Here is a 12,480-nt window from a genome sequence, read left to right as displayed (position 1 = left end):
ACGCTGTTAAAATGATAGACTTCTTGTTATGTATCTCCAAAAGCAAGACTTCGATAGGACATATGGTGCAAGACGCCGAGTCTCATATGGTATTATCTCAAATTAGGAGTGTTTGCTGAATGAATGTGGCACACTCGTCCGAGAAAGTTAAAATAAGACTGCAGTTAAGTGTTGTCTGTAGGGACTGTGAATGTCAAAGCTGATACGTCTGTGTTTGTAATCTTTCTGATTTGTTGGGTGAGGGTGGCTGTGGAGATCTAGTGTTTGAACTAAATACTCTGAACAACCTTGAATAATATTGAAAAAAAATGGTTGCTGGTTGAAGACTGAAGCAAAAGAAAATTTTCCGTTCTTAATTCAGTGGACAATGAAGTTGAATCTTTAAGAAAAATGAGACTCTCAAACCTACCTGGTGCTAGAGCTTTATGTCTGGATTTGTGTCTGGATGAGGAGTCCAGTGTGCTGCTCTCCATGCGGACATTTCCGCTGCTACGAGAGGCGGGACTGTGCCCTGATCGATCACTGTGTCGAGCAGAGGGACTGCCGGGCGGCCCCTGGGGACCCGATGGGGCGTTGAGGTCTAAACAGCTGGCAGGGAAGAAGCGGGCCCCGGGCCCCACCCCTGCTGTTGTGTTGGAGTTTGGGTCATCTGGGTGGAGTCGACCGTCGCTGAGGTTCCCTACAGATTTGGCATCACTTAGCCCGCTGTGGCTCTTGGACAGGCTGAGATAAGAGGCTGAACTCTTTGAAGAGGAGGACATGGATCCGTGGGCAGAGTCGGCCATGCTGTGGGTGTGTCGGCCATGTTGTTTCTCTGCTCCAGACTGCAGTGTGTTGGTCTTGCCTTCCAGGAAGGTGTGGCGGCCGGACTGCTGCTGCTGCTGCTGCTGCTGCTGCTGCTGCTGCTGCTGCTGCTGAGACCGAGAGGAGCTGGGTTTGCTGTGGCCGTACTTCGCCCCATGTCCCTGGTCTGGCAGCTTTGGGGAGGGTCCCAAGTTGAAATCAAACTCTGTCTTGCCTTTGGCTTCTTTGGGACTGAGGAGGTGTGGCAGGTTGTTGTTAGCCAGGTCTTTGTTGGATGAAGCAGAACGATTGAGGGTCTGGGACATATACTGGGCCTTGGGGTGGAGCGTAGGACTTAAACTGGACGGGGCCGGTTTGTTACCGTTCAGGAAACTCTTGTTGCCGAGGTGATGGAGGTCACCATGGCGAGGAAGGCTGGAACATTCTTTGCTGTTGGAGCGACGGCTCGTGCTCTTAGTGTGACTCCTGGAGGGGCAGATAACATTGACATTATATTCAGGGGTTAAAAAGTGATCCAGAACTGTGTTCAGGCACCTTTGATTAATAAGTGAATGAATCTGGTGGACAGTTTCATAAATCACATAAATAAATCTACAGCGGCCGGCCCTGTAAACGTCAACGATGCACTGCCGAGTCAATGAACGAGGCCTGTGGTTAGAAGAAGAAGAAGAAGAACTACTTTATTTATCCCGCACGGGGAAAATGAATTTTTTTCACTCTTATTATTATATATGTTACACACACAGGCCCAAAATACACACATGCACAACCAGGACCTATACATGCAATTAAGGAGAGATGTTGGAGCGAGGGGGGCTGCCAGTGACCAGCGACCCAAGCAGTTGGGGGTTCGGTGCCTTGCTCAACAGCACCTTGGCAGTGCCCAGGAGATGAACTGGCACCTCTCCAGCCACCAGTCCACACTCCATACATGGTCCACGCAGGGACTTGAACCAGCAACCCTACAGTTCCCAGCCAAGTCACCTATGGACTGAGCTACTGCCGCCCTCAAGGTCACACGTCTGAAATAAAAGCAGTTGAGTGTCTCTTTTCTGAACTACTAAAGTCAGTTGAACAAATGGAGTGAAAACAACATTATCTGTTGTCCGCCGGTTCCAAACTTGGTAGTGAAAGGAACGCTAATGTGCTGACAGATCTATGTTTTTGTGTTTATAGCTGAGCTGGACCAGGGAATATTATCTTAAAACACTTATGTGATGCCGCTTTGCCCTCATTGTTCTTTGTGAAGTTTGCTGAAAGTGATGTAGCCCCAGTGTGTTTTAAGTCGAGTGACTACATCGGGCGGTAGGACAACATTTAGAAAAAAACCTTTTAAATGCTACATGGCTTGTCATCAACCTGTCATATTGTAATTTAGAAGGCAATTAGGAGTTGTGTGCTCTGAATAATGCATGCAGTTAACACACCAGTCATAATTTAGTGAAATGAAAACTCCTGGTGTTCTTCACTGCTGCTTTGGAAGAAAGGTTGTTTTACAGAAAGGGATGGGAGGTGCATGTGGTTTCCAAAAAACTGTTAAATATTTTGAAGACGGACAGAGTTCCCCCACCTGACAGATGCCACTTTAATCCTCGATTTTATGAGGCTTCATCTTAAAAGTCCTAATCTTTCATTCTCTTTAACACCCACTCTCTTAAGAAATCTATCTTTGGACGGGACATCTCTCAGGAAACAATGCGTCTGTCAAGATGCAATAATTGCAGCTGTTATAGCTAATTTCTATGATTTGTTAATTAAAAAAATGTTTTATGTCATAAAAGAAGGCAACACAAAAACTGAACTGCTGTGAATCAAATGCCACCTAAAGTTATATTGTTTTTTTTTTAACTAAAAATCTGAATGTGATGATGATGGTGGTGAAGAGCCAAATTAGTGTTTCAAAGGTTCAGTTCTTTATAAATGTAATAAAGAAACATATTTTTAAAGGGGAGCAAACCTTTGTGAAACAGAAAATATGTTTCTAGTCATATAGATCCTATAAATCATAGTCGATGCAAGAAACACAGCTGCAAAGTTTTCCACAAGCTCCTGAGGCTTGGATGACCTATACCCTGACATGATAGAGAGTTTATCAGCTATACCCTCTACATCATCCAGCCCTTGTCCCAGTGTTTACCAAGTGCAATAAAAAAAAATAGCCATTGAAAGACGACCGCATGTAGAAGCTGTGAGAGGAAGTCAAAACAAAGGAGTCTCATCTCACCTTGTGGGAACTGTGTTCTCTCCATGGTGGTGTGTTTTCCTCTTGGAGGAGCGCGGTGGGTTGGGGGACGCGGGCGAAGGTCTCTCTCTCTCTGCCTGCCTCAGAGGCTGGAAGGCCGGGTGGTTCAAACTCTGCTCCGTCAGATAACGCTCAGTAGGGTTTAGCAGCAACAGGTTCTGATGGGATGAGACGTGCACATGTTTATCAATACAAATTATCGACAAAGGTTAACAGGGATGTAAGCGGACAGATTAAGGATGGGATAACACAACATGTCCATGATATAGATTCACTTTTACCTTCATCAGATCCAACATCAAACCACTCAAGATGCCCTGGTACCGTCTCTCCAAAGTCTGAGGATGAGTAACTGAGGGAAACTGGCACACACACACACACACACACACACACACACACACACACACACACACACACACACACACACACACACACATACACACACACACAAACACACACACACACAAAGTAAACTGACCTTTTTCGTACATAACTATACGTTTTTCCAATATACAGTAGATGTTTCTGCCAGAAAATATCTCTCGGTTCAGATCACACAGATATCTATCACTGGATCACACTAAACAAACTACCATATCTCTCACACGCACACAAACACACACATCCGCAAAGTCTTGTTCGGCCTTCTGGGACATTTTCTCTTGCTGCTAAACTGAACACCAACCACCTATCTCATGAGTCATAGCAATCCACTCAGTCATGGTGCTGGGAACACTGCCACGAAAGAGAGGGAGGGAGGGAGAGAGAGAGAAAGAGAGAGACAAGGCAAGGAGGTAAGAGAAAGGAGGAGGAGGAGGAGGGGGAGAAAGAAGAAAGGATAAAAGAGAAACGTTTCCTACCCTGATTCCATGAAAGCGAGGGTTGTTGTAGAAGAGTTTCATCTGCTCTGCAGGAAGTGGCCCCAGAACCTTCTGGATGGTGAAGAGCTGGAGGCAAATAAAATAAAGAAGCATAACAGTTAATAGTATTACATTAGCCTTTTTTTAAACAATATGGATATTGAGCTAATATTGAGTTTAGTGTGCACATTTAGAGGTAAGATTGTTTTGTCAGCCGAGGTTCCAAGGTCAACGGTGAACTTTTAATCTCAACTTCTAAGCCAACGTTGGACAGGAAGTCCACAACGTGCTCAAAAAAAGAAATGTTAACACCTACAGTACATTGCCATGGAAACTGGGTAAACTATATCTGCTGATGAAGATCATCAAACAACTCCTGAGTTGACCATGAGGTGAATTTTTTGCCAGCTATATGAATTGATTTCTTTTGTCACAAAAGTTCTGATTAACTGACATTTTGTTGATTTCTTTAAAGTGTTGCAGGGTTTCCCCTGGTGGGTCAAAGCATCTGGGAATTTAAAAAGAAATCTATTCTTAAGATGTCTTTTAAACTACACTCACAGTGGGAAGGCTCGATTGGGAAACCGGATGTAGTCATATTTTCAAATCTTCAGTCAGCCTTTCGCACTGGCTTAATGTAGGGCTCTAAGGAATCTGTGTAGAGCTCTAAGGAATCTGTGTTATAGTTTTTTTTAAATTCGCAAATTAGTTCATAATTCTGCTTTCATAGAAACTACAGGGGTCTACCTTAATGCTGCCATCAGTCCGCGATGGCCGGGCCCCCATCAAAAAAGGCACTTGCCACCGGGCCTAACACCTTTTCTGGGGGAAACGACGTTAAAGCATTTAAGAGATTTCATTCTCTTTCATGAGTTATATGGGAACATGTCTACCTTTTTCTTTATTTAAATCCGCATTGATTGTTTTTTTCGTCCACTTGAGGTAAATTTAACATTGATATAAGCAGACTGTGAAGCCCTCTGGGACAAACTTGTGATTTTGGTCCGTATATAAATAAATGTGTCTACATTTCTGTAGTCTATAAAACACCAACCACAATACCAGAATTTTAAAATTTGATACAATACTAGTATATAAAAAAACAATACTCATTACCTCTTTTCGATACCATGGCAAAAATATATTTAAGAAAAAGTCTTAGCAGATGGCGGTTAGTAATAGCATCATTCCCCCATTTGAAAAACAATGAAAGACCTGCAAAAAGGTTTGGTACAGAAAAAATCCCTTAACACAAACCAACACAGTTGATTTTCTCCCCTGGCGTTGCATTTGTACAGCGGTGGGTTGAAAATCAGTTTGTTGGTCGGCTTTCTTTATAACTTCGATACTTTCAATGCTATCAAATGTGGATCGTATCGTTTTGAAACACGTGGTATTGAAAAGTACCAGCCCACCATTGCTTATTTTATCTGATACAAAAAGATCTGTGTAAAAAAGAAACACACATCTTTCTTGTTTAGGTGTTGAATCCAAAAAACTGTGACTGAGACTTTTGTCTCAAACATTTCAAATCCATATGGGCTCTTCGTCAGGTACATGGAAACAACTAAAAACATAAAAATGGACATACTTAAGATAAAGAAAAAATGCAAGAAGCTATGATCTACAAATCCTTTCTATTTAATCGTTGATTAATGAATCACTTGTTTCATCACCAACCTGATCTATCTCACTTTCCCCCGGAAACAAGGGCTGTCCGTCACTCAGCTCCCCAAGGATACACCCCACCGACCACATGTCCACCGCCTTCCCATAGGGAGCCCTGAGACAGAGAGAGAGAAAGAGACAAAATATTATTTAGAGATGATTATGAGAATGATGGAACTGTTATTAGTGATGGTGACGGTGGGGTAAAACAAAAGGGTGGATGCTCTGTATCTGGTGGATAGAGAAGATGGTCATTTCTGAGGGAACGGAGCAGAGGAGTCTGGTGAGAAAGGGCGATAGATCTGGCAGCAGAGAAGCAGAGGAGCGGTGGTGTTGGAGGGAGAGAGTATTTGAGTGGGCGGCATTCAAACGCTGTCTCAATAAATGTTCCAGGGCATTTACTAAATCAGGCTACAGCAGTGAGGCTAGAAGACGTTCAGCTGTCTCCAAGCTAGAATGGACATTCAATGCAGCAAAAAGCATCAAAAACATAAAATCAACGGCGAACCAGAAATATGGGGGGTACGGTGTGTGTGCGATGGGTCGTGTCATGATGTTAAAGCAGGTGAATCATCGGCTCTTTTTGGGGGAAAAGAATAACACCTGTTTCCCCTGTGATCTGATGAAAGAACGAACACAGAAATGACACAGAAATGTTTGTGGGATTGAACCTTGTGTACAAACACACACAAAAACAATATAGCTCCTGAATTATAATAATAGACAACACAAAATTAATAAAATAAATAAAATACAATACTAAATGAGGAGTATTAGAAGACAGATTCTGTATCAAATGGAGTTGCATGTTAAACTGGGCCTACAATACTGGTCGAGTTGCCTAAAGCACACATTTTTATGGTGCATACAATACTGAGCTATTAAAAATGATGAAGAGTGGCTTTCCCAACTCAAATGGATTCAACAATAATCTTATTGGAAATATTTCAGTTACAATATCAGTGTAAAAGAGATTCTCAAAGAACTAATGCTGTGAATTGCAACTTGTATAGACTGCATTTCAATATGGACGTAGCCACCTGCTAAGACTTGTAGCATTAAAAGTAAAAAAGTATTTTGTAATAAACTTCGGGTTCACTAACTACGTTGTTGGAGATTCGTTTTATGTGTGGGGACTCTTATCATGCCACTGCAGAGGTTTGCTGTTATTTTGAGCAGTGGTAAAAAACGCCGTTTTGAATGGTTCAGTGCTCCGAGCTACTCAGTGTTAGCCACGTCTGGCTGCTAGCAACTATCCAGGATTTTTTTGTTAATGGGTGATCACCCAAAAAACTTGTCTCGATGGTTTATTTGATGTATATTCATGCCCATGGGATGCTCTTACGCACTTTAAGCTTTGCTTTAGCTTGGGGATGAGACAAGTTATCAAGACATGTTAACAACACTTAGTGAGTTTGACAGATTTTTTTTAATTTGGTTAAATGAGAGCCGCGGTACTGGACTGGTACTCTGCATCGAATGATATCCTGCATTGAGGTGTTGTAAACTGCATCAGGAGAGAAACGGATGGATCAGCATGTCCCTGTCTATGAGAAGATTTATAGAAATGCTGAGAAATGATTTGTGACAGCCGACAGAATGAAGTCCCTCTTTCTTTCTACTTGTTTCTCACGTCGTCTCCTACATACACACTCACAGAGACTCACCCCAACAGCAGCTCAGGCGAGCGGTACCACCTTGTAGCCACATACTCAGTGTAATTGGCATCTGTTCCTTCAGACAGGTTACGAGCAAAACCTGAGCCAAAGAAACACGGAAATGAATAAATCACATAAATGCTGATCCTGGGCTCTGTGATAAATACAAATGGCTAATTAGTAAGAAGAACGTAAAATCAACACCCAAATCGTTTGGACAGCTACAGTAACAACATGGCCATCATCCCATGTGACCAGACTCTAATGAGTTATGTCACTGCAGGGAGGCTGGGATCGTGCTTTAGATAACTGGTGTACACAGAGTCCATTTTAAGCATGGAAAATCACAATAAACTGAATGCCAGCTCCAACAGTGTACAACAAAACAAATCTCACCCCCAGCCGACTCTGTGGGATGGCATTAGCCAATTATGTAAAGTTAACTGACTCTGTGACTTTGCAAATACTTAAAACAAATGTAGAATATACCTGGGAAACTGTAAAATAAAATAAAAAATTCAGTATCAACACAATTTATTAGTTTTTTACGAGGGAAACAGGTGCCTAACACCAACCTGACTTTCTTGAAATACAACTTTGGCAGACTGGAGTACGTTTTATAGAGCTGGTTGGCTGCTTCCCAGTGCCACAATCGATCCTTACAACTTACAAGGTGATAAATTAATGGTGGGATTTTTCACAGGGGACTGAGCCCAAGAAACCAAACCAGCGAAGCTGAAATCACAGCTATAAACTGCAGAAATCACAGATAATTTGATCACCTTACAATGAATCTGCAAATACAGCAGGATGTCTCATAAACCACCAGTTAAAGCTGATTCACTCCCTTAAACAAATTATCTGACTCTGCAAGCAATTACCTTTATTTGACAAGACAAACGTGCAAGAGAGGTTTTACCGCAGCGCACGTGTAAATCTCAACAACTCAACGTGACAATATGGCTGCTGTAAAGAACAGAAGGAGAAGACCAAAGACTCACCAAAGTCACAGAGTTTGAGAACATCCTCCGAGCTGATGAGGAGGTTCTCCGGCTTGATATCTGAATGAGAGACGCAGACAAAAGGCAATTCACTGTTGAGAAACATTACTTAAAAACATTACAACATCCCTCATTTAAATTTGAGACTCAAAGCCATGGCTAAGTGACATTGATGTAGAGAAATACATATGGAAATAAAGTTAAACACCACACCTCTGTGTACTATCTCATTTGTGTGACACCAGTTGATGGCTTTGATGAGCTGGTAGATGTAACTGCGGACTTTATCAGGCGGTGCACCGTTGGGCAGCTCCTCTAGTAGCTCCAGCATGTTCTGCAAACAACAAAAAAAAGCTCAGATGTGTGGCTCCCAGCTGCTTGGCTTGGTGAAAATGTGCTTCAAAAAAGATAGATTTTTTTGGAAGTGGGGCTGTATGAGGTACTTATCCACAGTCAGTGTGTTACCCACAGTAGATGGCGGCCTGCATGCCCAGTTTGGAGAAGCAGACAGGAGCCCTTACACAGAATGTAAGAAAAGGCCCACCTAAAAATATCTATATCAGTTTAAATGTACGCTATATTTATACAGCTCTGTTTAACTTTACGACCGGGGTAACTGAAGCCGTTTTATGCTTTTATCAAAGCCACCAGATTTAAATTACAAAAACAGAAATTTTACCTCACAGAACACAGGAGTTGCTGGTCTACCGCTGCCCTGAATGATAAGTTTGTTTGTGTTATTGCCTGACTTTGGTGTTTTAAAAGGTTAGGAACTAATAAAACTAACAAACTAACCCATTGCGCATAACAAGACATGTTTTAACTCCCATGTTTTGCAAGATAAAATTATTGTTTTTGGTCTGGTGGCTTTGATGAGAGCATAGATAATGACTTCAGTTCCTTTCTTATACAGGGCTGATTGATATTCTAAATACAGTTAATACTTAACTGATATTCATTTTTTTAGATGGCTGCCCCCGTCCTCCAAAGTACATTGCTTAGCCCTCATGCCTTCGCTCCCTCCTTTTCCAAACTGGGGGCATGCCAACCACCATCTACTGAAGGTAATGCACTGATTAAGCATAAGAACCTCGTACAACACCACTTCAAAAAGTCCAAACTATTCCTCTAAATTATGACTGTTGTTAAGCCTTATTTTGAAGTATTTTTTAGATAAATCCTAAAGAAAGGATACCTCTCCCTGGTCTTGATTTTATTCTTTAAACCCTGACCAGGGGAGCAAGAGGGGACACCTTAAACAAAAATGACTTGAGTACAGTATGAAAATAAAACCTGTCATGAAATGAACCCTTGGCTGAATACCCTGGCAACACAGTGGGGAATACCATTATTCACCAACAGCATAGTTCATATGTTGCCATGGTGATGCTTTTTTAATGCTAAACTGAGCAGTCTCAACATCCTGAAATCTGGAGCCTAGATAGACTTAGAGATATGTAAAAGTGTGTATAACACGAAATAATAATGATAGTGTAAAGCTGACCCTCTCAACATATTCAAAGACAAGGTAGAGTTTCCCCCTCCTGCGAAAAGCCTCTTTCAGCTCGACGATGTTGTCCTGCTTCAGAGTCCGAAGCATCTTCAGCTCCCGAAGCGTCGTCTCCTTAACCTCCTCATTTTCTGCGTGGAAATAAAAGAGACAGAAATGATACTGCTGTTCCTCTTTCCCTGCCTCGCTCCCTCGCTCCTTCACTCACCTTCGCTGTCTTTGAACTTCTTAATGGCCACCAGCTCATTGGTTTCCTGGGAAGATATGAGGACGTGAGTTGTGTTAGGATGAGAGACAACAACTTACTGAATTGAGCAAAAAAAAAGAGAGGCCGCAACGACTTTCAAAGATAGAGTCAGGTACACAGACGCATCAAACTCTAAAGCAGAAGTAAGAAATAAAAAACTAAGTTTAGAACGAAAGGTGAAAATAAATGGTCAAGATATTTAAATGAATTTCCTTTCCCCACTTTTAACATGAAATAGAAAAAAATGTGTCCAAGTTGTCGGCAGTGCCAACACAAGAGCCATGCTGTGTGCTCTCATTTCAATTATTTTACCACAGGGCATTCTCACACAAACAACAGCACATCCTTGGCATAGTTGATATGCATCGTAGGTCTGCTTCAGCTCTCGCAGGTTGCTTGATTGACCTTGCTGAATTTCACAAGCTGGTGTGGTTGCAGATTCAGAGATTTACCGGAGCTTTGTTCCAAAGGCTGTGCTGCAGCTTTAGACATCAAGAACATATTGTAGAGTTTTACTGGAAAGCATTAAGAAGGGAATGTTTTGTTGAAGGTTTCACAGGTCAAGATGATCATTATTGGGCTTAAAAAAAAAAATCAGATATGTTTTGCCAACAGTTAACTCTTAGGATAATCAAATATCTTTATATACTCTATCAGGTTATATTGAATCAAGTTCTACTCGCTACATCCATGATGGCGTTAGGGAATTGGGTAGAATACAGTGAACACAACCAGATAGAAATCATGCTTTCACCACCCTTTCCTCCTGGTGGTATATGTAAAGACATATCAGGCTTAAACATGAGCTCCTGATTACTAAAAATATGATTTTAAATAGCTTCAAGGCCTAAACGATTACCCCATTAGACTGTGTATAAGTCCAGCGAGAAGCTTCAGCCAAACGGGAAATATTCTCAAAACTGAAACAACTGAGGGGACTGAGCTGTATATGTTTATAACTGATGGGAATCGGCATTGTTTGTACTGGTAAGAACAACTCAGGTGCGTATATCATAACACAAGAGCCAGATTTACAGACACACACAGCCAAAGGGACGAACTAAATATATGATGAAGCAGACATTCACACACCAAGGGGACAGATATAGATAACGGCTAGCCAGATTATGCAATGAAAAAATAACAATGACAACGATACTACTGATGAAAGCAGTGTATTGAAAAAAGAGGGGGAGGGAACACACAAAACAAAAAGATAACAAAACAACGCAGAGGAAGGTCTTTCACATGAAAAACACAACAAAACACAGAAGAAATTGGTCCAAAATCAGTCTTTGCCAGATATGTTTTATAGGATTCCCAGATCTTAGACAAAGTGTTTGGTTTACCCTTTAGTAAATATCTGATTCTCTTCAAACCCAGAGACATCAGCAGACCCCTAACCCAGTGTCTAAATCATGGAGTGTTAGATGATTTCCAATTTAAAAGAATGACCCTTCTTGCAAGAAGCGTGGCCAGGGCCGCCGCATCACGCTGAGATCTAGACAGGGGCGGATTTACTGGCAAGACTTCAAATAACGCGAAGCACGAGGAATATTTGGGCAGTATATTTCAGAGAGACATTTGAATATCTTGTCCCAGAGTTTTGCCACTGCAGGGCAAACGGGCTCACAATTGGTGGTATAAAAGTGGCAGGTGTGGTCTTACATCAAATACAAGTAGGGTCAAAGTTGGGTGGAGTTTTTTTTAATGGTATTAAATCATGTTTGGCACTAAAGGAGGAGGAAAATATCTGATTCGGTGCCCCATCCCAGGTATGGTCATCTAGTTCATCGCCTTTATCTGCAGTCCAAACGCCTCTCACTCCAAACATGGATGGGGTCTGGAGCCCTGTAAGGTCGCTTATAGATCCTCAAAATCACAACCTTTGAGGACTCAGACTCTGTAGTCAATTATAGGGTAGAAGTGTTTGTAAGGGAAGTGTTACTCCCAATGAAAATGGAGATATTAAAAGTGATGTGTGGCTTTGTAGCTGTGTAGATGAGGTAAAATAATTCCTAACATACAGTTGCGACAGCAAGCCAAGGCTCAGAGTGTGGAATCAGCATTTAAACGTCACGTCTAGTGAGGAAGAAACATTATGATTATGCTCTGTTTATGGAGTCTTTGTTATGAATTGTGAAAAAAGTTGTGAAGCACCCAATACTATAATAATTTCCAAAAAATGTAAATAGAATTTGGACTTGAAAAATGTAATAAAAACCCAATAATGTCGTAACTTGACCAATAATGTTATAAGATAGATAGATAGATAACTTTATTTATCCCCGAGGGGAAATGAGGTCATCGTAGCAGCGGCACAAAGCAATCAGAAGTACTAAAAATAAGATAAAATATGAAATACAAAATAACAACAACAATAAAATAAAAGTACAGTACCACAGATAAACACTATATTACAATATGCTATGTGGATTTTAATGTGCAAGAGAGAGAAAGGTGCATTTCAGTGATAGATCACTTCGAGTA

General features: G+C 41.5%; 1 protein-coding gene across 1 annotated transcript in view; it reads right to left on the bottom strand.

Moving 5' to 3' along the window:
* cdkl5 (cyclin dependent kinase like 5) overlaps positions 1-12,480 on the bottom strand; it is a gene marked incomplete at its 3' end in the record, with an annotated part of 36,485 nt that overhangs the window by 10,843 nt on the left and 13,162 nt on the right. Inside the window, exons 3-12 of the mRNA XM_083912023.1 lie at positions 9,952-9,997; positions 9,738-9,874; positions 8,447-8,567; positions 8,234-8,293; positions 7,242-7,332; positions 5,587-5,689; positions 3,907-3,993; positions 3,328-3,408; positions 3,029-3,204; positions 410-1,269 (exon numbers count right to left, since the gene is read on the bottom strand). Of these exons, the coding sequence (XP_083768149.1) occupies positions 410-1,269; positions 3,029-3,204; positions 3,328-3,408; positions 3,907-3,993; positions 5,587-5,689; positions 7,242-7,332; positions 8,234-8,293; positions 8,447-8,567; positions 9,738-9,874; positions 9,952-9,997 (1,762 nt within the window). The remainder of the gene's footprint in view (positions 1-409; positions 1,270-3,028; positions 3,205-3,327; positions 3,409-3,906; positions 3,994-5,586; positions 5,690-7,241; positions 7,333-8,233; positions 8,294-8,446; positions 8,568-9,737; positions 9,875-9,951; positions 9,998-12,480) is intronic.

The sequence above is a fragment of the Echiichthys vipera genome, assembly GCF_963691815.1.
Source record: "Echiichthys vipera genome assembly, chromosome: 1".
Lineage (NCBI taxonomy): Eukaryota > Metazoa > Chordata > Actinopteri > Perciformes > Trachinidae > Echiichthys > Echiichthys vipera.
This window is presented reverse-complemented; position numbering and strand designations above follow the sequence as displayed.